The 25,788-nt window shown below is 39.8% G+C and overlaps 1 protein-coding gene across 1 annotated transcript in view; it reads left to right on the top strand.

Moving 5' to 3' along the window:
• Positions 1 to 25,788, top strand: part of GLIS3 (GLIS family zinc finger 3) — a 535,482-nt gene that overhangs the window by 497,888 nt on the left and 11,806 nt on the right. The window contains exon 10 of the mRNA XM_077475027.1: positions 14,595 to 14,777. Within this exon, the coding sequence (XP_077331153.1) occupies positions 14,595 to 14,777 (183 nt within the window). The remainder of the gene's footprint in view (positions 1 to 14,594; positions 14,778 to 25,788) is intronic.

Below are 25,788 nucleotides of genomic sequence, written 5' to 3'. Positions count from 1 at the left end.
GTACATCAAATGTGATCAATTTTGTGCGATTCGCACCACAGCTTGTAGACTCTCTAACTTTCACAAAGACCAAATAATATCCACTCATTTGGGTTATTTTTACCAAAGATATGTAGCAGTATAAATTGTGGCCAAAATTTATGAAGAAAAATTTATAATTTGCATAATTTTGTCACAGAAACAAAGAAATATGCGTTTTTTTTCAAAATTTTCGGTCTTTTTTCATTTATAACGCAAAAAATAAAAATCCCAGAGGTGATCAAATACTACTAAAAGAAAGCTCTATTTGTGAGAAAAAACGACAAAAATGCATTTGGGTACAGTATTACATGACTGAGTAATTGTCATTCAAAGTGTGAGAGCACCGAAAGCTAAAAATTGGTCTGGGCAGGAGGGGGGTTTAAGTGCCCAGTTGTCAAGTGGTTAATGTAAAAAATAAAAGCTTTACAAGTTACAACCACTGTAAGCTTATGAATAGCACTCATTTCTCAAATTCTAACTCAATCACTTTCTTATTCACTTTCTCCTACAAAAAAAAAATAGTTTAACAGTGTATACAGTTTTATTTGTACAGTATGAGCTCACACTTCTGCTGTCATCACACAGACATGTTTTCTCTAACCACTATTACTGTATTCCTTTTTCACTATGTCTCCTTAGGGCCCCTCTGACTATAACAGTCCTGTGGAATTTCTGAGGCTTTAGTCAGTACTAGCAATGACCTTTCTTATATTGTCATACCTTCCATCTTCTTTTTTTGCAACTGAATATAGTATTTATTACATCTTCACTTGTGATGATCATTTGCAATATCTGCCTGTAAATCTACATTTGATGCAAATAAACGTTACTATGCAAGGCAGTTAAATAAACTGGTACTTAAAGCATGCCAGCAAACATTATTGGCACCTATAGATATCTGCATATACTGTCATAGCTAGCAGATAACTATATTTTGTAATTAGCAGCCTCATCTCCAAGGTCTCTCTTCTGCCACCCACACCTTACCATTGTTCAGTAAAGTTCTCATCATGGTAAGGAACCCGTAGTGAGCTATGGGAGGAGCAGAGGAGCAGAGTTCTTACTTTGGCTCTGAAACTGCTGTTTAGAGAATCCTGGGTGATACTCCTTAAAGTGATTGTAAAGTCTTGTTTCGTTAAAAACAAATAACAACCATGTTATACTTACCTCCTCTGTGCAGTTGGTTTTGTACAGGGCAGCCTGGATCCTCCTCTTTTTGGTTCCCTCTTTGCTGCTCCTGGCCACTCCCTTCCGTCAAGTGCCCCACAGCAAGCAGCTTGCTATGGGGGCACCTGAGCCGAGCTACAGCTTTGTGTGTCCATTCAGACATGGAGTTGCCGTTCAGCCCCACCCCCTCTTTACTGATTGACTAACTGACCTTAATTGACAGCCATGGAAGCCAATGGTGCCATTGCTGCTGTGTCTCAGCCAATCAGGAGGGAGAGTCTCAGATGGCCGAGACATTCCTAGACATCGCTGGACAGAGATGGGGCTCAGGTAAGTATTAGGGGGTGCTGGGGAGGCTGCCACACACAGAAGGCTTTTTATCTTAATGCTCTCCCACTTTCTTTTTATTTATTCCCCTTTGTCACTTTTTGTATTCTTATGTTATGTACACTGTTTTGCACGTGTGATGAGTAGGGTAGCAGGTCCTTGGGCCTGCCCTGAAAGTCTTGGCAGGGGGTGGATGTTTTTTTTTTTATTGGAATATGTCCTGTAAGGAAGGTTTGGCTAAGCAAAGCAATACGGTTGCAACACAGATAGATTCTCACAATATCAAATACTGGCATAGGCAAATTGCATTTTCAACTGAATATATATGAGATGGTCCTATTACTTATGGAAATTAGCTTATCTGTAAAAGATGCCTTCCCTAGCCACTGGCCATTGAGGTATAAACTGCAGTCCTGACAGAGTTGGAGACTTTTCATTGTGGTGAAGCACTCTGTTCAAAGAGTTTGCAAGATGACTTAGATGGCCAACAGGTCTCCATGATAGTTGATGGACAACAATGACTGAAGTCTCCTTTCAGTAGCTCCAGATTTCTGATGCAGCAGTCTCTTGACTCTCCAACACTGGAACTGCATGAGAATTGGAACAGCTGGAACCCTCTGGAACAACTGAACAAAAGGTATTTGGCTAACTAATTGGGAGAAGACAGGTTCAGGGCCACATCCCCAATACAATATGTAAAAAAGGGTTCCTCAAAAAGTGGGACTTTAAAGGACCATGAACACTCAAAGGAATAGAAATTTTATATAAAATAATACAAATTTATTGCAGAGAGTAAATAATATGATATAAAACGTGTAAAAATAAAACACATGATGTAAGAAAGCAGTCCAAGGACAGACAAATGGAAGAGGCCTAAACCAACTGTCGGGGAGACAGATGAAATCCAATGTGTTTCAAGTGAGGTAGGGGTCAGGGAAAGGGAATGGGCTGAGGACTTCCAGATAAATACAATCCACAATATTAATATAAACATAATTACAGAATATCACATATTTTTTAATTAATCATCTTGACTATTGTGTATAAAAATAGAGCAAAAAACATACATGTTGGTATCAGTACTGCTGCAGACGGACACCGGTGGGAATAAAGTGCCCTGAGGCGATTCAGTTCGCATAGGTAGCGCTATACAAGTCATTCACTCATTCATTCAGTACTGACCTCATGTGTTTCGTGTTTCAAATAATGGAAATCATAAACTCAACACAGAAGAGGGGAACAGAGACACCCAAATGATGTCAAGCAAGCCAAAGCAAGATGGAAAAAAAATCATGCCAATGTGGAACCCTCCCACATATGAGAACTGCATCTCACAAGGGGGACTGGAGCAGTCACAGAGGATAAACCAACATGGATCTGAATATAAAATGAAAACAGGGGAGTAGTGTCATAGACTAATGAATAAAATGAATGGATGCTCACTAGAGTCGACCATATGTATGTAAATACACATACCTATTGCTTTAAGTTTGTGGATTGAATCTTGCGATGCAAAAGTTCTTTCACAGACCCGCATCACCTAGCAGTGGCCACTAGTGTTGAAATGAGGCTCTGCCATAGATTGAACCATAAAGACATCCCATACTTAAAGGTTGGTGTCTCCAATATAAGGGATCTGGCTGAATAACCAGCAATAAACCTAAGAGTAAAAGATCAAATGTAATATGCATTTATATAGTGCAGGGAAATGTATCCCACCATTACTATTACACAGGGGAAATTACCCCATCATTGCAAGAAGGTATCGAGAGATGCAGGCCCTGAATCATACATAGAGGGTGTCACAGGTGCCGCTATGCCCTGTGTCTCTAGAGTGAAGCAGAAATCATGCTGAGCTGCCAGGTTTTTATAGTGGCCATGATGAGAGGGGGGTGTGGGGAATGCACTTCACCTGTGGTATTTCCTCTATGACGCTCCATGGGTGGCCCCCCTGAGTCAGTGGCGCACCATGCCAGGCCACCAACACAGATGTTTATAGTCATGGTGACGCTAAGCTGCAGCACCACCCGCAGACGATGCCATCTCAGAAAATCACCGCAAATGACATGATCGTGAGCAAACGCCGCAGCCGGTCACGTGAGGATGCAGCATGCTGTGTCGCCCGCCCACTGATGCATCCAAGGCTCAGAGGCACATGGTAATCCAGGCACCATAGCCCAAACAAGCCATCGTGGTGTGTCAGATGGGAGAGCAAGTAAACACAATATGGGGGAGAAGAGAGGGACATGATTAGTGAGCACTGGAAAGCTTGGAACATGATACAACTGCACTCAGGAATAGACTGTACTTAATAAATCAAAATTATTGGGCTGTAGCAAAACAGCTACAATCCCAGCGGTGGATTCCTGGATTGAAAGATACAAGAAAAAAGAAGAGAAAAGGAAAAGAGAAGGGAGGAGGGAGATTTTATGTGCAAACCAAATGTTTTTTTTAGTTTTTTGACACATGAGATCAGTATATGACCCTGTACATACAATATTTACAGTCTGTGCCATATTCAATATAGTAATTCAATCTCAAACTATACCATTATTCAATTAATACAATTCATTCAGTTAGATTCAAACATCCGTGACATATATAGCAAATATGACAGCAGTAGTATTGTTGCAAAGACCAACAGATTGATGGACAGGTTGGAGGGAAAAAATGCCAATATAACTATTTATTCGTTCTCTGGGCACCCCAAGACAAATCCCTCCAAGAAAGGCTTGTAGGAGATCATCTCGTTAAGGCCAGGAAAAGTAGTAGCGTTGAGTCTAAAAATCCAGCACTGTTCCCACTGCAAAAGTGTCTTGTTTCCAGTCACCACCTCTAAGGCCTGGGTGAACTTAATCTAATAGCTGGACGTTCAGGTACACAAGATCCAGCTATAGGGTCAAGTGTTAGGATGTGCCAGTATTTGTTAATGATTTGTTTAAAACGTTCCTGCTGGTTGGAAAAACGGGTAATGATTCTTAAATAATTGTATCAGATTGATGCATTTTAGTTTTGTATAATAATTCTTGCCTATTTTTGGTAGTAGCTTTTTTAAAATCTTGCTTAAGGCATTAATTAGAATACCCCCGGGATTGCAGTCTCACTTCAAGTTTATCTGCTTCTTCTTTGAATGTGATATAATTTGAGCAATTTAGTGTAATGCAGAGATACTGCCCAAAAGAAATTGAATTGACCAGGCTTTTAGGATGAAAGCTAGTGGCATGTAATATGCCATATCCTGCAGTGGGTTTATGCTAGAGACTGCTTGACAGCAGACCCTCCTTGTCTTTGTAACTATGTACATCCAAAAACTCAATTTTGGCTGGATCACAGGACATGGTACAACTGAGATTAAAGGTATTGATATTGAGATGCTGTACAAAAGTATGTAGCAGCTCATCTGAGCCATTCCAGACCAGGAAAATACCGTAGATAAAACAAAACCATGTGGTCACATGGTTGAAAAGTGAGGCCAAATCATCTGGGGTACTAATTATACGTTCCCACTCCCCAGGTACAGATTGTCGTAGGATGGGGTAAAACAAGTCCCCATCGCTACGCCTTGCACCTGGAGGAAGTGGGAATCGTTAAAGGTGAAATAATTATGACATAGGACAAAACCTAGTGCGTCAATAATGAAATCACTAAATTTACGATCAAACCGACTTTTTTTCTGATAGAACTAGTCGGATACAGGCCATGCCCTTATCATTTGGAATGGAGCTATATAGGGCTGCATCATCGATGGCTGCAAGGATCGCATCACTTGGAACCTGCAGGCTATCAATGTTTTGAAGGAGATGGATAGTGTCCCATATATAGTTTGGAATGCTCAGAACGTGAGGGTGTTTAGGTAGTGTATAAAAGGTTGGTGTACGGTGTACTGTCTTGCCGACAGTTGATTTGGGCCTTTTCCATTTATCTATCTTTGGACTGCTTTCTTACATCATTCATTTTAGTTTTATTAGTGTTGTACCATGTTATTTACTCTCTGTAATAATTTGTATTATTTTATGTAAAATGTCCATTCCTTTGAGTGTTCATGGTCCTTTAAAGTCCCACTTTTTGAGGAACCCTGTTTTTACACTCTGGAACAACTGGAACATTGGAACCCTTCTAAAACAACTGAAACACTGGAACCACAGAATGATGAATCAAAAGAATACTGGAACAGCAGGATTCAGGAATAGTAACACTACTCACAACCGCACGTGGCTCTCTTCCCTTTGGTCACTGGAGCCAATAGCTTTCAGCACCTCTCTCTAGCTGTGGTTCTGGTATGCTTGCAGCAAACACGCAGCCCAGGCTTCTCTGACTCAGACACACACAGCCGGTAGGTCCTAACACTATAGGAAGACACTTTTTCACTCTTTCCCTGAGCTCAAACACATGAATGGGGACATGCTCTGATAGCAGGCCCACAGCAACCCTGCCCACTCTCCAGGATTATACTCCCCTGTCAGTCAGGTGTTAAACAAGGCTTAGCAACCCATTGGCCAATCAGAATCCATCTTAGCCCAATGGCCAACCAGATCCCTTCCTTGTCCCTTACCACAGCCAGTATGTTTTTGCATTGTGGCAAGGTGCCAGAGCATTCAGAGGAGCCCACACAAATATATGAAAAGAGCGGATTCCATGCTGATAGCTCAGCCAAGACGCAGTGCTACTACAGTGCTACTACAGTCCTAACCTCTATGTACTTTATTATACTCAATGAATTTATGGTATGAATTGGTAGTGAGACACATTATTTATTTTATAAACTGCCAGGTAGCTAACATCTGTATACAGCATTTACCACACATGGGGAGGATCTTGAATGAGTTTTCCTTTTTTAGTCTGTTCCATTTTTAGCCACGAAACCTGTAATCTGTTAGCATAAAATAGGAGTTTAGAAACTTAAAAAAAAAGGTTTCCTGTATTTTTTCCAGCTGTATATGTTTTAATTTTGCCTTTTCATTTTTATTACATCAAGGTACATCTAATCAAAACTCCCCATCCCCCACAATGAAAAAGATTATAATAAAACCAAAAAGTCATCAGTTTACCAGTGAAGCATCCCTAAGTTTTTTTCTGTTGCCTACTCAAGTGCTGGCATTGACCCAGGGCCTTTTAATGAGATCATTGTTTTTTTGTTTTTTTTTAACTGATTAGTGTCAAGAACATTCTAACCTTACCCAGAAGTGTCTATACTGCTCCATTTGAAAGGGAAAAACGTTCTACAGGCAGTCCCCAAGTTACAAACATCTGACTTACATACTTACAAAGGGAGGGAGACAACAGAAAGTGAAAGGAAATCTACCCCTAGGAAGGGAAATTCACTCCTGTAAGCCCTTGTACACGCGGTCGGACGTTCCGACGTAAAATGTCCGATCAGACCATGTTGTCGGATAATCCGACCGTGTGTGGGCTCCATCGGACTGTTTCCGTCGGAATATCCAACCGACAAAGTTTTAGAGCTGGTCTCCGACAACATGATCAGATCAGACTTTGTCTGATCGTTTGTAGAGAATTCCGATCGGACAAAGTGCCACGCATGCTCAGATCAAATTCCTAGACCAAAGCTATTGGCTACTAGCCTGAACGTAGTCCCGTCCTAACTAAATAATGTCATCACGTTCTGAACGATCGCATTTTCCGACAACTTTGTCCGACCATGTGTATGCAACACCAGTTTCGGAAAAAATCCGTCTGACAAAATCCGACAGATTTGGTTGTCGGTATGTCCGACCGTGTGTACAAGGGCTAAGAGTTATCATGGGAAAAAGGTGTCTCCACTGAAGATTTCTCACCAATCCTTGCTTCCATAACAACTCAAAATGTTCAAAACCCAATTGTCACAGGGACAGAAAGTGAAGTGAAATCTTCTGACCAGGGGCATAGACAGCAAAAGAAACATTACCTGTGTAACATCAAATCATAAGCTGCACAGGCAGTCAAGACCTCAGAGAAATTATTCTGAAGAAGCAACCACCCAAGCACCCCCAGTATGTGCCAGGCTGTCTCAAGACATTTGGGTGGAGGAGGTTTTGTTTTAATTCGTTTTTGTTAAATTTTTACACATTTAAAAAAAACTAACATACTTTGCAAAACAATTTGCAAATCATTCATAAAAATACAAAACATTTTCAAGGTACACACACAAATACATAAGAAATATATTAGGTACATGAATGGATGTATCCTATAACACACACTTAAATACATCTACGCATATACTCTTGATTCTCCTGGGCCATCTGAGTTACCAACAATAAAAAAGGAGGAAAAAGAAAAGAGGAGAAACCTGGAAGCAGGCCCATTCCCCTATCTCTGCCCCTAAAAAAAATAAAAATGAAAAGGGTGGAGGTGGTTTTGGACGTTCAGGTAGGTAGTGTAGGTCTGTTAATCAACAAACCTACATCTTGTTTTTAACCCGGGGACTGCCAGTACTACCCTTCTCAACTTGTGTCATGAACTGAGCTCTATAAAATGTTATGTTTGATCATCTTAATTGTATAATGCCCTTATGGGTAGTTTTTAAAATACAAAATAGTGATTATTTATTCTTTCTAGCTTGATAAGCAAAATAATTTTAAAAAGCACAGATAATGTTCTACATCTATTATTCAGAACATTTAATACTGTATGTTTTAAAAGATGCCATTTGAAGCTGCACATTCTTTTGTGCTTTCTAACAATGTTCACAGCAAGCAAACATATCAGTCCTGTAGATTTTACTTAGCTCCTGTATTATGTGTATTACTTTTTAGTTGAAAATGTTTCAGCTAGGCTCTCTGGACTCCAAACATAGCCTGTAATAATGCTAAGACTTTAGAAAGCTGTCTCTAGCACAGCTATTAAATTTTCAGCTTGAGCTGTTGCCAAACAATAGCGGCATTTTATCTGCAACCTGTCAGCTCATTTTAAATTGGCTGTAGCAAAAAATAAAAAAAGGAGCTCTTAGCAGCCAATGTGCTTAGTGAACAGGATGGAGTCGTAAGTACTTCCCTGCTGAAAGGTTGCGCCTCTTGCAATCAAGTAGAAATCCTTAAGTGTTAATACTTTAAAGGAAACTATGACACAAGTCCAAGATAGACTAACCACACTATCAACTGCAAGTATTACACAGCTGCAGATTTCCTTGAGGGAGAAAAAGCCAACTGTACAAGTCATCAGAAAGTAGCAAGAATTTTTTCTCAGCTACTAATACAAGCTATAAATTGTAAAGTATGTCAGTGTACATATACAGTAAAGTACATACATTGTGTACAATATAAAGATTTTTTTATGTGAAGGAAAGACTGTTCACAGCAATTATTCATTTTATACCAATTTAGCTTTTGAATCATTGATAACAATTATTTATAAATCACCATAATTTGTATTATTTTGAACAATATATTCATCTTTTTGGTATTTTGTATTGCTTGGGCGCATAATGCTTAATTAAATAACATAAATCTGTTCAAAAGAAAAAAAGTGCCTGAACATGCAGCATTTCACCATGCCTAAGAGCAACATGGATGAGAAGGCCTGGCTCGCAGTCTCCGCTCTAATTCAGCCCAAAGGTGTTCTATCGTGTTTAGGTGCAGGTCAGTCAAGTTCCTCCACCCCAAACTCCCTCATCCATCTCTTTATGGACCTTGCTTTGTGCACTGGTCCAAATCTTTTTGTGGAGGGGGATTATGGTGTGGGGTTGTGTTTTTAGGGGTTGGGCTTGGCTCCTTAGTTCCAGTGAAGGGAAATCCTAAAGCATCAGCATACCAAGACATTTTGGACAATTTCATGCTCCAACTTTGTGGGAAGAGTTTTGGGATGGCCCTTCGTGTTCCAACATGACTGCACACCAGTGCACAAAGCAGGGTTCATAAAGACATGGATGAGTGAGTTTGGGGTGGAGGAACCAGGGCCAACTTAATACTGAACACTATGGACTAAGACTGGGACAGGTGTAGCAAAACTTATGGTAATATAGTGTATGTGCAGTGGATGCTTTCTGTTCCTTGCATACCAAAGGAAGCCATGGGTTCCATCTGTTTACCTACTGATTTTTACTCTTAGCAATTTCAGTAGTGTCACTGAGCTACCTAACATTATCCAGCTCTGCTCTGATTAGAAGAATAGAATATGCCAAACTGCTTACAATTTGGCAATGGCAGCGCAAAATGTAATAAGTTAACAGATTTTAGTGTAAATTCTTTCCAGCTGCCTTAAAATGCTGTGGTCACACTTAAGTGTTGATATATTGCTTTATATTAGTGGGTTTTTAAAAATTGTATCATAAACTTCTGACTTTTGTCCTCCCAGAGGGGGCATCATGGGAGGTATTAGGGTACAAATGACATGCCTTTCCAGTAGGGTCCCCAGGCCCTTTCAACTGGGACATTTTGGCCTGTGACTGACACTTTTTATTCAAAATAACTATATGTTTGATGTATGTAGTGCAAAAGCTGCTACTTCATGAAGTTCCCAGTTTTTCCACTCTTGGGGACATAATCTTCGTAAAGAAACACAGGAAGGACACCTGGAAGGCCAGATGTGGCCCCTAGAATGCACAAAAGACTAGATTTTATCTGTGGTATCCAGGGTCCTCCTGATCAGCCCGATCCAGATTGGATCTGCTCATTTCCAGTAGCAACCAGCAAGAAGACTTTTCCTTTTAGAATGTTTGATACCTAGGACCACATATAAGCCTAAGATACACATTTCCTATATTCTGGCCATGCCTTTTTGATTTTGCATTTTGGCATTGGTCTTAAAATAATTCATACGATGCTACACCTTTGCTTTAAGAGGATTCCGGAGATGTTAAAATGCTGTTGCTGTTTTTGACGAGCCCAGTTCCTGCTTGGGCTTACATTTCTGTGGAATTGAATGCTTGTACTGTAGTTTCTGTATCTGCATTTAAAGTAATAAATACGAATGAGGAAAGGTGAGAATGTGATAAAGTAATGCTTGGAAATGCTGATAAACATCTTGGTCCAACTAGAATGAGCTTTTTAATCTGTATAGTCGAGTCATGAATGCTTGCTCACCATCTTATATCCTGCAGCTCGTTCTAAAACGCTGACTTAATCCAAAGCATATGTTTGTCTGACACATCCAGAGAAAATCATATCTCATATTTGCTTAATTTAACCTTTGAATGACTAATTGAAAATTAAGTTCTTCAATATGAGAAGCTGAAGAAACCACTATTTCTGTGTGTAACTAACAACTTCACCTACTTTCATTAAACTGAGGGAGCAGGTAATGTAGGGCAGGAGGATTATAGTTGCATGATGGGGTCTGAGGGCATATATTCTTAAGTTTGGACCTGCTTTTGCATGCTGAAGAGGAGTGACTGAACATGTACAGCTAGGTCTTTTCTGAGGCATTCTTTTGTGGGTACTGGGATTCTCCTAGTTATGTTGAACACTTCTGCCCAGATTCTAGTCAGTGATCACCTTTCACTGATCAGTTCTAATTAAACTGAAATTTACGTGTGGAGTTTCTCATAGGTTGCTACATAATGTATTATTGCTCTTTGCAGTCTTTATTAACCACTTGAGACCCGCGCTATAGCCGAATGACGGCTACAGCGCGTATCTCCTTTTCCGGGACTACGTCTATTGACGTCGTCCCGTGCACGAGCGGCCTGCGCGCCCCCTGAGGGGCGCGCGCGGCGCGCTCTGTGATCGGCGAGTCTACGAGACTCGCCTGATCACCGATCCGTGCAAGGGGTTGATCCCGACCCCTTTTCACGTGATCAGCTGTCAGCCAATGACAGCTCATCATGTGATATAACGGAGCCGGTAATCGGCTATTATTCCTCCTCGCGCTGTCAGCGCGAGGAGAAAAAAAAAAGCCGATCACCGGCGGCCGTGATCGAGACATCAGTCCCGATCACGGCCAGCCCTGCAAACAAAGGTGCTGCACCCCAGTGCCACATATCCGTGCCCATCAGTATCATCTACCAGTGCCCAGCAGTGCCGCCCATCAGTGCCCAGCAGTGCCACCTATCAGAGCCACCTATCAGTGCCACCTATCAGTGCCCATCAGTCCCATCTATCAGTGGTACCTATCAGTGCCCATCCGTGCCACCCATCCGTGCCACCCATCTGTGCCACCCATCCGTGCCATCTTATCTGTGCCCATCTTTGCCCATCAGTGCCACCTTATCTGTGCCCATTGGTGCCGCCTTATCTGTGCCTATTAGTGCCGCCTTAACTATGCCTATCAGTGCCCACCAGTGCAGCCTATCAGTGCCCACCAATGCAGCCTATCAGTGGCCACCAATGCAGCCCATCAGTGCCCACCAGTGCAGCCTATCAGTGCCGCCTCATCAGCGCACTTCAGTGAAGGAGAAAAATGACCCGTTTGCAAAATTTTATAACAAACTATTAAACATGATTTTTATTTTTTTTTGCATCTTTTTTTGTTTGTTTAGCAAAAAATAAAACTCCGAGCTGTAATTAAATACCACCAAAAGAAAGCTCTATTTGTGGGAAAAAAAAAAAAAAATGTCATTTGGGTACAGTGTTGTATGCCCGCGCAATTGTCATTCAAAGTGCATCAACGCTGAAAGCTGAAAATTGGTCTGGGACTGAGGGGGGTTTAAGTGTCCAGTAAGCAAGTGGTTAAACATTGCATTTTGTTGTTTGTATGCATTTTGGAAGAGACAAAGCACCCCAGTGCATCTTGCAATTGTGGAATATACTAATCCTTAAAGCTTAGTACACACGATCAGAAGATCGGACAAAAAAATACAGCTTTTGAAGTGATCGGACCATAATCTGATAGTACACAGCTTTCTTTTTTTTTAATTGGAAAAAGCCAACTTTATTTGGATAAGATTCATTTTACAAAGCAATCACTTGGATAAAGTAATAAACAGTACATTACACCACTTTGTGTGAGTTAATTATACAAATGTTATAAGGCACACGTTTACGAAAGTATATACATGAATTGCATAAGAGACTTCCTGTGGTTCTGTTACCAATATATTCCCGAATGGGGATTTCCATGCTGGATACCTACATAAGACAACCTCTTACTATTTTTATCTAGGCAGGCCTTTCTGTGAGGTTTGGGGGATTTTCAGGTACACGTTTCCCCATCCTCCAGCTATCTATCCCACACTTTTGAGTGCTTATGAGCACAACCTCTATGTGCATAGACAAATTTTTGATATGGTATTGCATCATTAACGTCCTTCTGGTACACAGCTTTCGAGCGCTGATCACAACAGTTCATGCAAAATTATCTGAAGGGACAAACACGAAAATGTTTCCCATACATAACCAGAACTAAGATTTTCCTTTAATCAGTACAGTATTTGTCTGAAAAAAATTGGAAGACCAAGACCACACATGCTCAGAAACAAAAGATTACATTACGATACAATACAACTTATTATATCACTTCCAAAGTTGTATTCTATTGTACGAGAATTCACTTTAGTAACCTCTTAATTTTGAATATGAGACTAGCACTTGTTGGAGAAGTTTTCCCCTATCTCCTGTCTCAGTGGCCACACAGAGGGTGAGGAGGAATCTCTATAGCAGGGTCACTGACTATGTTTGTTACAGTGGAAAGTGCAGTGTTTAAAAAAAATCTAAAACAAAAAATAAAGTTAAAAAAAAAAAAAAACTAATTAAAATCTGAGCATGGTATATATTTAAACATTGTACCAAGTAAAAGCTTGATGTGTCCTTACAAATACATTTTTTATTGGCAGTTAAATTGGTTAAAGTTAATGTCAAATAAATTTGGTCTGGACATCAAGACTTTAATTACTTCTGCTCATGAAAGAGTTAAAACAAAAAAAAAGATGAAACTGTAATTTCTATGTAGATTGTGTAAAATCATTAGACAAAATTATTTTATTTTATTTCAATTAAAATATTTTTTTTTAAAACAAGTAGATTTTTTGGAAAATAAGGTGAGATTTAAAAAGGATGCATTTCCATGCCATTGAAGTACTATGTATATTGAGAAGTTTATTGAAACAATTAGAAAATGAAAAAAATTAAACATTAAACAGGATTATTCTAAAGTCATAGGGCAATCTACAACATTGTTAAGATGAAAAGAGGTTCCTTCTTTAGTTTAAATTCGCCACTCCTCTTCCATCTGTTAATGATAGCACCAAATAAGTGGTTTTAACCACTAATGAACCGGAAGTATTTGCCCCCTTAATGACCAGACCATTTTTTGCCATACGGCACTAGGTTCATTTAACTGACAATTGCACTTGTCGTGTGGCACTGCACCCGAACAAAATGTATGTCTTTTTTTCCCACAAATAGAGCTTTCTTTTGGTGGTATTTGAACACCTCTGCGTTATTTATTTTTTGTGCCATAAACAAAAAAAGAGCAACAATTTTGAAAAAAAATATAATAATTTTTACTTTTTGCTATAATAGATATCCTCCTATAAAATTGACAAAAACTAATTTCTTCATCAGTTTAGGCCAATGTGTCTGCCGCAATGCCGCAGTCCCACTAAAAATCACAGATTGTCACCATTACTAGTAAAATAAATTTAAAAAAATAAAAATGCCATAACTCTATCCCCTATTTTGTAGATGCTATAACTTTTGCGCAAACCAATCAATATAAACTTATTGCGATTTTTTAAAATGTATTTTACTAGTAATGGTGGGGATCTGTGATTTTTAGCAGGACTGCGACATCGCGGAAGACAGATCGGACACTCTTGACACATTATTGGGACCATTGACATTCATACAGCGATCAGTGCTATAAAAATGCACTGATTACTGTGTAACTGTCACTGGCAGGGAAGGGGTTAACACTAGGGGGCAATCAAGGGGTTAAATGTGTTTCCTGGAAGGTGTTTCTAACTGTGGGGCGGGATGAGGTTGACTGGTTGACTTTTTTTTCAGTTTTAGATAGAATAGGCAAGGGTTAAAATCCCTCTATGTTTATTTTTTTCATTTGACAGAAAATCTCTCCAAAAAAAAATTTTTGTGTTATGCATAACCTTTAAGTTTTGATGAGAAATCTCAGTTTTTTTTTTTACTACTTCAGATATAACTACATACATGTATACAGGTGATTAAAACCTACAACCTCCTTTGTCTTTGCAGGAATTTATGGCCAGCTGCAGACATTTTGCTCTCCGCATTTCAGTGATCCGCAGCGGAACATGCAGCATAGCAGTGCATGCAGTATGGTGCCTCCCTTTGAAGAATGTTTGCCTCACAATGGTGGGAACAAAACAGATTTTGATGCATTTCACAGGGCATTTACTTCCCAGTCAGGTATTGCAGGTAAGCACTGTCTATAACTCTATCTGTGTTTTCATTCATTTACTTTTCTGACAGTGGACGCTGGTGTGCACTGTGCTGATGCATCATAATTGACGCATCACAATGTATACTTTTTTTAAATGATTTTAGTGACATGTTTATTTACTGAAGCAGGTTTCAATACTTCAAAATGGCAATACAGCATGTTGTGCTGAAAACAAGTACAGCATGTATTTTTCTTATTTTAGAACACACCGCTTTAGCACAGTGGTGTGAACTGAACACATAGGACTCAAGGCAGATTGCTTAGTCTATGTGTTGGGACTATGTTGGGCAAGGTTGACCAGTGCGGTCCAACATATAATGTGAACTGGCCCTCAGTCAGGGTTATAGAACATTTGTTGAATGATCTCCCCTACAATTAGCACTACTGCATACTGGCAGTTTGCTTTCATACGTTCAGCATGCTTTACATATAAATTTCCACTGTGAAATAAGAATCAGTTTGACACAAGTATGGTGTACAGTAATCCACAAGCTTAGTAAAATACACATGTTCAGTAAAATCTCTCAACATGGACTTATATATAATACACTGTAAGTATGAATGTATTCAAATGATACACCCCTTAAAAAATGCAATAGAACCTTAGTGCAAAATATATGTGATAAAATCTCTACTAAAAATAGTGCTAAAAAATACTCCAAAATGTAAAGTGCGTGGACATTAAGGGAAAAACATTCAGATAAATTTCCTAAGGAGTGCAACTTTCTCAGTGTGCTCTGTGAGTGCATTCCCACAATGCTTGATTGTATCACAGTGATGTACCATTGCCCAAATAGTCAGAGAAGGACTTCCTCAGGCTGTCAAGTTTAACAAACTATGACATCATCATGACTTATGGGCAGAAGTGTATACACAACGAGTTAGTGGTGTGGCATGTTGCAGCCTGGGAAAGATTGAGCTCATATATGAGTGATTTTAATAGCTTTTGTTTTTAGTTTTTTATGTTTTTTTCAAATTATATTTATTAAATGTTAAGACATAAAGCCATATTCCATATTATAATAAACATAAGTAGAGAAAGGTTACAAAAGATAAAGTTGTACATAAGACAAACAAGTATGAAAAGGTGTAATACAAACAATGCAACATAATAAGCTTTCTCGCATGGTACGTGAAGAGAAGTGAGTACAAAAAACAAAATTATGTTTAAAAGTTATTGTATTGTATAAAACAAAAAAATGTATATCGTACAAACATATAGATGTGCATATATCACATGACTAACATAAGCCGATACTACTTGTTTGCAGCAAAAGCATTGATGAGTTCATGTGCATAGAGTAGTCCAACGTGTTTTGCAGAGCTGTACCTCTGCTTCTTCAGGGAAACTCAATATGCAACTATATTATTGAATTTAAAAAGAACATCATTATAATCACATCAAGATATGAATCAATTCATCGTTTAACAATCACAAAAACAAAACCAATATTACAATTGAAAAAGTGTGCTCACTCAATTCATCACATTTTGGCTATGTATAATTTCCAGTGTGAAAGGAGAGATCAAGCCAACATATGACCATATAGTCCATAGTGCCAAAACTTATGGCCACGTCTGACAGACACTGGATCATACCCTAGGTGGATTCAGGTGGATACAACTCACATGTCTGAAATATTAGAGCTCCTTAAACAAGTGAGATCAACCCATATCTACCATAATGATCTAAATGAACAGCGCACAGCTAGTGCAAACGGCTCAAACCCATCCAATCAAAACACACTAATACACAACACTCACTATGACCAGACAAACACATACATAATTGACCAACCTACCATCCATAGAACCACAGACATACAGCATCCAAGCAAAACACCACCCACACTTCTCCTAACTCCAATCTACCCATGAATGCTTCATATCCCACGTATCACATATCCCACACAATTAACCCCCCCATCTACACACCAATACACACAAACAGCCACCCAGCAAAGTAAATTGGTCCATCCCACTGCATATTGACATCTCAAGTATCCCAATGAATGCCTGTAACCTAGAACATTACTCGTGACCCTGTTGTATAAGGCTGCTTAATGAATTCTGTTATGAACATTTGCTAAGCTTTTCTATTCAATTGCATTATATTTGTGGCTAGCAAGTACACTAGCTCACACGTTGCATGACTGTACAGACAAATTTATGTGAGCTGTATATTTCTCTGTGGACATGCAACTAAATGTAGCAAAACATTATGGAATTTCTAGGAAAAGTTTATTCAATGTTACGTGACCTACAAATTTAGGCAAGAGCGGAGAGTCAAATTATTGCACAATAATCATGTTGTCATTGCGGTCCTAAAATGTTTGACCATATACAGTGCCTTGAAAAAAGTATTCATACCCCTTAAAATGTTCCACATTTTGTCATGTTGTAACAAAAAACGTAAATGTAGTTTATTGGGATTTTATGTGATAGACTGACACAAAGTGGCACATAATTGATAAGTGGAAGGAAAATGATAAGTGGTTTTCAACATTTTTTACAAATAAATATGTGAAAAGTGTGGCATGCATTTGTATTCAGCCCCCTGAGTTAATAATATTGCAGTTACAGCTGAAAGTCTTTTGGGGATGTCTGCCAGCTTTATACATCTACAGAGGGACATTTTTGCACATTCTTCTTTACAAAATAGCTCAAGCTCTGTCAGATTGGATGGAGAGCATCTGTGAACAGAAATTTTCAAGTCTTGCCACAGATTCTCAGTTGGATTTAGTTCTGGACTTTGACTGGGCTATTCTAACATACGAACATGCTTTGATCTAAACCATTCCATTGTAGCTCTGGCTGTATGTTTTAGGTCGTTGTCCTGCTGGAAGGTGAACCTCCGCCCTAGTCCCAAGTCTTTTGCCGACTCTAACAGGTTTTCTTGTAAGATTGCCCTGTATTTGGCTCCATCCATCTCTGACCAGCTTCCCTGTCCCTGCTGAAGAAAAGCATGGTGTGTTCAGGGTGATGTTAGTTTCTGCCACACATAGCATTTTTGCTTTTAAGCCAGAAAGTTCAAGTTTGGTTTCACCTGACCAGAGCACCTTCTTCCACATGTTTGCTGTGTCCGCCACATGGCTTCTCACAAACTGCAAACGGGACTTCTTATGACCTTCTTTCAACAATGACTTTCTTCTTGCCACACTTCCGTAAAGGCCAGATTTGTGGAGTGCATGACTAACAGTTGTCCTGTGGACAGATTCTCCCACCTGAGCTGTGGATCTCTGCATCTCCTCCAGAGTTACCATGGGCCTCTTGGCTGCTTCTATGATTAATGTTCTCCTTGCCTGGCCTGTCAGTTTAGGTGGACAGCCATGTCTTGGTAGGTTTGCAGCTGTGCCATACTCTTTCCATTTTCAGATGATGGATTGAGCAGTTCTCCGTGAGATGGTCAAAGCTTGGGATATTTTTTTATAACCAAACCCTGCTTTAAACTTTTCCACAACAGGTGTGTTCTTTGACCTTCATAATTCTGTTTGTTCACCAAGGTTCTCTAACAAAACCTCTGGAGGCTTCACAGAACAGCTGCATTTATACAGAGATTAAATTACACACAGGTGGACTATATTTACTAATTAGGTTACTTCTGAGGGCAATTGTTTTCACAAGATTTTAGTTAGTGGTAGCATAGTAAAGGGGGCTGAATACAAATGTACATCACACTTTTCACATATTTATGTGTAAAAAATGTGGAGAACCATTTATCATTTTCCTTCCACTTCACAATTATGTGCCACTTTGCTTTGGTCTATCACATAAAAACCCAATAAAATACATTTCTGTTTTTGGTTGTAACATGACAAAATGTGGAAAATTTCAAGGCGTATGAATACTTTTTCAAGGCACTGTATGAAATAATAATGGTAGTAGATATTCTCAGAACTCAAATGGATGAAATAGTGGAAACTCAGATTATGGATGGAAATTTTAACTCCTGTTGTTTTCTATTTTTTCTAAGACAACAGAGATAGATCTATAAAATGCTTGGCATGTGCTAAAGCATTTGGATGTACATGTTTAAATACGAACACTATCTTATAGAGGAAACAAAGGGAAAAAATGGCATCCGATACTACTTAGTCAGATGTTATTTTACTAAAGCCAGGTCACCAAAATATCAATTCTGGTTACTTTGGACTTTGCAAAAACAATTTCTTGGGAAAATTTGAGTTCCATTTACCTTGCATTTTACATTGCATTGTTAATCTGCATTCTTCCTCAATCCAATTCCAAGAATATTGTTTCTGCAAATACATTAAAGGAAAATATTTTATGAATGTGTGTAAGTGTAGGGAAGAAATTATTTGAAATCCACAGAAAGCCTCTGAGCATATTGTGAACATGTGCATACAATGTAAAAACCCAGAGAGCGCACCGGCATCATGAAGTACTTATGAACAGAGAGGATATAAAAACGGAATCTCTTACAACAAACAATCAGCTGCTAATATACAGTGTATATATATATATATATATATATATATATATATATATATATATATATATATATACATATATATCCACTTCAATACAGGGCACTTTCACCCCCTTCCTTCCCAGCCCAATTTTCAGCTTTCAGCGCTCTAGCGCTTTCAGTGACAATTGCGCGGTCATGCTACACTGTACTCAAATGAAATTGTTATCATTTTGTTCGCACAAATAGAGCTTTATTTTGGTGTTATTTATTCACGACTCCGTTTTTTTTTTTTTGCGATATAAGCGCAAAAAAAGCGGAAATTTGGAAAAAAAACAATATTTTCTTTTTTCTATTTGAAAAGAAATCCAATAAAATCAAATTTTGTCATAAATTTAAGCCAAAATGTATTCTGCTACATGTTTTTGGTAAAAAAAATTCCTTTAAGTGTATAATAATTGGTTTGTGTGATCACGGACATATGTACGCAAATGATCATGTACATATGTGTGCAGGTGATCACGTACATATGTGTGCAGATAATCATTGGGACATGTGATTTTAGTGGGACATATGTGGGGGACATGTTTTTATTATTAGGGACATGTGTTTTTATTATTTGGGGACATGTATGTTTTGGGGACATGTGTGTTTTGGGGACATATGTGGGGACTGTGTTTGTACTGTGTGGTGTGTTGTGTGTTTACACTACACTGATGATCAGTGAGTAAAAAGCTGTAAAAAGCAGCCCATACTCACTGATCATCAGCCGGCTGCAGCGTTCTGCTCTCCTCTCCTCAGCGGTGACTTCCGTGTGAGGAGAGGAGAGCCGATTGCCTAGCAACCGGCTGTTTGTTTACATCACATGACGGCCATGATTGGACACGGCCGTCATGTGATCAGGAGGGCCAATCACAGAGCCCTCCTGCCGATCTGAGATGTGCCGTGTCCGGGTGACACGAGCACATCGGGATCGCGCCGCTGCGCGGGCACGCGCGCGCGCGATCCCGCTACTCCTGAAGGACGTTCCTGAATGTCCTATCAGGAGTAGACGGCTCCCACCCGGCCGTATATATGCATTGGCCGGGTGGGAAGTGGATATATATATATATATATACAGTATCTCACAAAAGTGAGTACAACCCTAAATGAAAATGTTCAAATTGGGCCCACATTGTCAACATTTTGTGCAGACAACATTATTTTACAGCACTGCCTTAACCCTGTTGGGCATGGAGTTCACAAAGCTTCACAGGTTGCCACTGGTGTCCTCTTCTACTCCTCTATGATGACATCACGGAGCTGGTGAATGTTAGAGAGCTGCGCTCCTCCACCTTCTGTTTGAGGATTCCCCACAGATGCTCAATAGAGTTTAGGTCCAGAGACATGCTTGGCCAGTCCATCACCTTTATCCTCACCTTCTTTAGCAAGGCAGTGACCGTCTTAGAGGTGTGTTTGGGGTCTTTATCATGTTGGAATACTGCCCTGCAGCTCAGTCTCTGAAAGGAGGGGATCATGCTTCAGTATGTCACAGTACATGTTGGCATTCATGGTTCCCTCAATGAACTGTAGCTCCCCAGTGCCGGCAGCACTCATGCAGCCCAGACCATGACACTCCCACCACCATGCTTGGCTTTGTACTCCTCACTTGGTTGTCGCCACACACGCTTGACAACATCTGAACCGAAAAAGTTTATCTTGGTCTCATCAGACCACAGGACCACAGTACATGGACACAGGTCCACAGGACATGGTTCCAGTAATCCATGTCCTTAGTCTGCTTGTTTTCAGCAAGCTGTTTGTGGGCTTTCTTATGCATCATCTTTAGAAGAGGCTTCCTTCTGGGACAACAGCCATGCAGACCACTTTGATGCACTGACAGACTGACCCCCCACCGCTTCAACCTCTGCAACAATGCTGCAGCACTCTTATGTCTATTTCCCAAAGACAACCTCTGAATATGAAGCTGAGCATGTGCACTCCACTTCTTTGGTCAACCATGGCAAGGCCTGTTCTGAGTTGAACCTGTCCTGTTAAACCACTGTATGGTCTTGGCCACCATGCTGCAGCTCAGTTTCAGGGTCTTGGAAATCTTATAGCCTAGGCCATCTTTATGTAGAGCAATAATTCTTTTTTTCAGATGCTCAGAGAGTTCTTTGCCATATGGTGCCATGTTGAAATTCCAGTGACCAGTATGAGAGAGTGAGAGCGATAACAATAAATTTAACACACCTACTTCTCATTCACACCTGAAACCTTGTAACACTGAGTCACATGACTCCAGGGAGGGAAAATGGCTAATTGGGCCCAATTTGGAAATTTTCACTTAGGGGTATACTCACTTTTGTTGCCAACGGTTAATGGCTGTGTCTTGAGTTATTTTGAGGGGATAGAAAATTTACGCTGTTATACAAGCTGTACACTCACCACTTTACATTGTAGCAAAGTGTCATTTCTTCAGTGTTGTCACATGAAAAGATATAATAAAATCTTTACAAAAAATGTGAGGGGGTGTACTCACTTTTGTGATATATATATATATATATATATATATATATATATATATATATATATATATATATATAAATATATATATATATATATATTCAACCAAAAGTAGGCATATATATTACTTCTACGTTATCCTAAATTTTGCTTTGTCAGTACAGAGTTATCTTAAAAATCCTTCCCATGGCAGGCTCCTTGGCAGCACTAACCTTCACCGAAACTGACACTTATCTTTCTTTGGATTGTAGTAAAGGCTAACGTTTTTGAAAGGAAACCCCACACAGTGGACAGATTGAAGGAGTCCATCTCACAATTATTTATAGACATTGATGCTAGCTGGAATTTGTGTGCTACTATGTTTCACAGTGTTGAGGATTGTAGTAATGTTGAGGGAAGACATTTTGAACAACTGAGATGAAGCACTTACTCCACTTTTCTGGCAGATGACGCCTTAATGGCCAGCACCAAATTAAAAAAAACTCTACTGCCAGTTTTGGTAGCTTTACTTATACATGCCGCAGAATTAGGTAGTTATTAACCACTTAACAACTGCCCATTGCCGATTAACGGCTTCAGGGCGGTTGTTTAACTCTGAGAGGCCGTTAATTAACGGCCTCCCAGAATTCTGCTCTCGCGCGCCCCCTGGGGCGCGCACACGAGAGCATCCGTGACCGCTGGGTCCAGTGGACCCGGCGCATCACGAATCACGGTAAACGGACGCTCATCGCGGCCGTTTACCACGTGATCGCTCCGTCAAATGACGGAGTGATCACTTGTAAACAAGCCGGCGTCATGTTATGACGCCGGTTCCTCCCTCCCCTCTCTGTACCGATCGGTACAGCGGAGGGGGAAGAGATCGGTGTCAGCAGCGATGTGGGCTGCATCTGCAGTGCCCACATCGCTGCTCACCGAAAATTAACCCCTCAATTCCCTGCAAATACTCTGCATTACTCTGCAATTCCCTGCAAATACTCTGCATTACTCTGCAATTCCCTGCAAATACTCTGCATTACTCTGCAATTCCCTGCAAATACTCTGCAATGCCCTGCAAATACTCTGCAATGCCCTGCAACACTCTGCATTGCCCTGCAACACTCTGCATTGCCCTGCAACACTCTGCAATGCCCTGCAACACTCCGCAATGCCCTGCAACACTCTGCAATGCCCTGCAACACTCCGCAACGCTCTGCAATACCCTGCAACACTCTGCAACACTCTGCAACACTCTGCAACACCCGCCAATACCCTGCAACACTCTGCAACCCCGCCGATACCCTGCAACACTCTGCAATGCTCTGCAACCCCCGCCGATACCCTGCAACACTCTGCAATGCTCTGCAACCCCCGCCGATACCCTGCAACACTCTGCAATGCTCTGCAACACCCGCCAATACCCTGCAACACTCTGCAATGCTCTGCAACACCCGCCAATACCCTGCAATGCTCTGCAACGCAGTACTCTGCAACACCATGCTCTGAGATACCCAGCCGTAGTCGGTGATACCCTGCAATACCCAGCCATAGACATCTCCCGCCGCCCTCCGCCCTCCGGTGCTTCTACCGAATCGCTAATACGATCAAAGCCAGAATCTTCTTTTTTTTTTTCAGGCTTCCCAGCTTAGAGGTGAGATGTGGGTCTTATTGACCCCACATCTCACTGTAAAGAGGACCTGTCATGCCATATTCCTATTACAAGGGATGTTTACATTCCTTGTAATAGGAATAAAAGTGATCAAAAAAATTATTTTTGGGGAAAAAAAATGTCAAACTAAAATAAATAAAGTAAAATGAACAATAAAAAAAAATGTTTTTTTAAAAGCGCCCCTGTCCCCATGTGCTCGCATGCAGAAGCGAACGCATGCGTAAGTCCCGCCCACATATGAAAACGGTGTTCAAACCACACATGTGAGGTATCGCTGCGAACGTTAGAGCGAGAGAAATAATTCTAGCCCTAGACCTCCTCTGTAACTTAAAACATATAACCAGTAAAAAAAATGTAAATCGTCGCCTATGGGGATTTTTAAGTAGCGACGTTTGCCGCCATTCCACGAGCGTGTGCAATTTTGAAGAGTGACATATTAGGTATCTATTTACTCAGCGTAACTTCATCTTTCACATTATGCAAAAATTGGGCTAACTTTACTGTGTTTTTTTTTTTTTAAGCACAAAACAGTTTTTTTTCCAAAAAAAAGCATTCGAAAAATTACTGCGCAAATACCGTGCGAGATAAAAAGTTGCAAAGACCACCATTGTATTCTCCAGGGTGTTTGCTAAAAAAACATATATAATGTTTTGGAGTTCTATGTAATTTTCTAGCAAATAAATGATGATTTTTACATGTAGGAGAGAAATGTCAGAATTGTCCTGGGTGCTCCAGAACACCTGATGGCGCTCCATGCATGTTGGGCCTCTGTATGTGGCCACGCTGTGTAAAAGTCTCACGCATGTGGTATCACCATACTCGGGAGTAATAGCAGAATGTGTTTTGGGGTGTAATTTGTGGTATGCATATGCTGTGTGTGAGAAATAACCTGATAATATGACAATTTTGTGAAAAAAAAAAAAAAAGTAAAAAGAATCTTGATTTTGCAAAGAATTGTGGGAAAAAATGACAACTTCAAAAAACTCATCATGCCTCTTACTAAATACCTTGGAATGTCTTCTTTCCAAAAAGGGGTCATTTGGGGGGTATTTGTACTTTTCTGGCATGTTAGGGTCTCAAGAATTGAAATAGGCCGTCAGTCCTTCAGGTGTGATCAATTTTCAGATATTGGCACCATAGCTTGTGGACTCTATAACTTTCACAAAGACCAAATAATATCCACCAATTTGTACTTATTTTTACCAAAGATATGTAGTACTATAAATTTTGGCCAAAATTTATGAAGAAAAAATTACTAATCTGCTAAATTTTCTAAAAGAAACAAAGAAAAATTCGTTTTTTTACAGAATTTTCGGTATTTTTTCTTTTATAGCACAAAAAATAAAAAACCCAGCGGTGATTAAATACCACCAAAAGAAAGCTCTATTTGTGTGAAAAAAAGGACAAAAATTTCATATAGGTCCAGTGTTGCATGACTGAGTAATTGTCATTCAAAATGCGAGAGCACCGAAAGCTGAAAATTGGTCTGGTTATTAAGGGTGTTTAAGTGCCCAGTGGTCAAGTGGTTAATAGCAACTATTTTACAAACTCCAATTTGTACATAACAAAACTGGAGGTTATTAAAGCGGTAGTAAACTGTGTAAAAAAAAAAAAAAACTGGTCTCCCTGCAGGTAATATCATAATGTGCCAGTATGCACTGCATACTATCCCCATCAGGTCCTATTTCTCCTTGTGATTGACAGAAAGCATAGGGTGGAATCTATAGCCAATTGTAGAATGTCTGTTGCTAAAGGAATCCACCCACTGCCCTCTATGGGAATAGTGTCACTGAATCCCCATCCACCCAGCCAGCTATAGAAATCTTCAGCAGCTGCAGCTGTGGGGAGGAATCTCTCTATGGACACTTCAGCATTAGTGCACTTCTGCACTTGGTATTTACTTCAAATGCATGTACCTGTTTCCAACAGGTACATCAGTCTGTCACCCACACCAACATTTGTCGTACATAGACAGTCTATAATCTCCCAAAATGTTTTTTTTTTATATCTAAATATCTTTTTTTATATCTGTGAGTAAAATTAGTTTGCTTACAAATTACATTTCCTTCATGATACCTGTGTGCTCTTGCAGTTTGTTGTGATATGCCCAGTCTCGAGAGATGAGCTGCAAGGCTGTGAACACAAGAAGAATTTGCTGCTATATGTGCAAAAAAAAATGGCATACAGCTTAAGAAAAGATACTTTAGGTTTAATTCACAAAGATAACATTGCAGGATAAGGATCTTTATTTTGAGAAAACTGACAGTTATTCTCTGCTGAGTCCAACACGATTACATCATTACAGTTTTACAGCTGAAAATGACATTAATTTAACCTTTTTTATTTTATTTTTACCCTTTTTTTCCACAAGCAATGTCAGTCTGTACTGTATCTCTATTCTATGTAT

Source organism: Lithobates pipiens, unplaced genomic scaffold (genome assembly GCF_037356315.1).
Source record: "Lithobates pipiens isolate NorthernLeopardFrog02 unplaced genomic scaffold, aLitPip1_a1.2 Scaffold_13, whole genome shotgun sequence".
Classification (NCBI taxonomy): domain Eukaryota; kingdom Metazoa; phylum Chordata; class Amphibia; order Anura; family Ranidae; genus Lithobates; species Lithobates pipiens.
The sequence above is the reverse complement of the archived record's forward strand: the minus strand, read 5'-3'. Positions and strand labels throughout refer to the sequence as shown.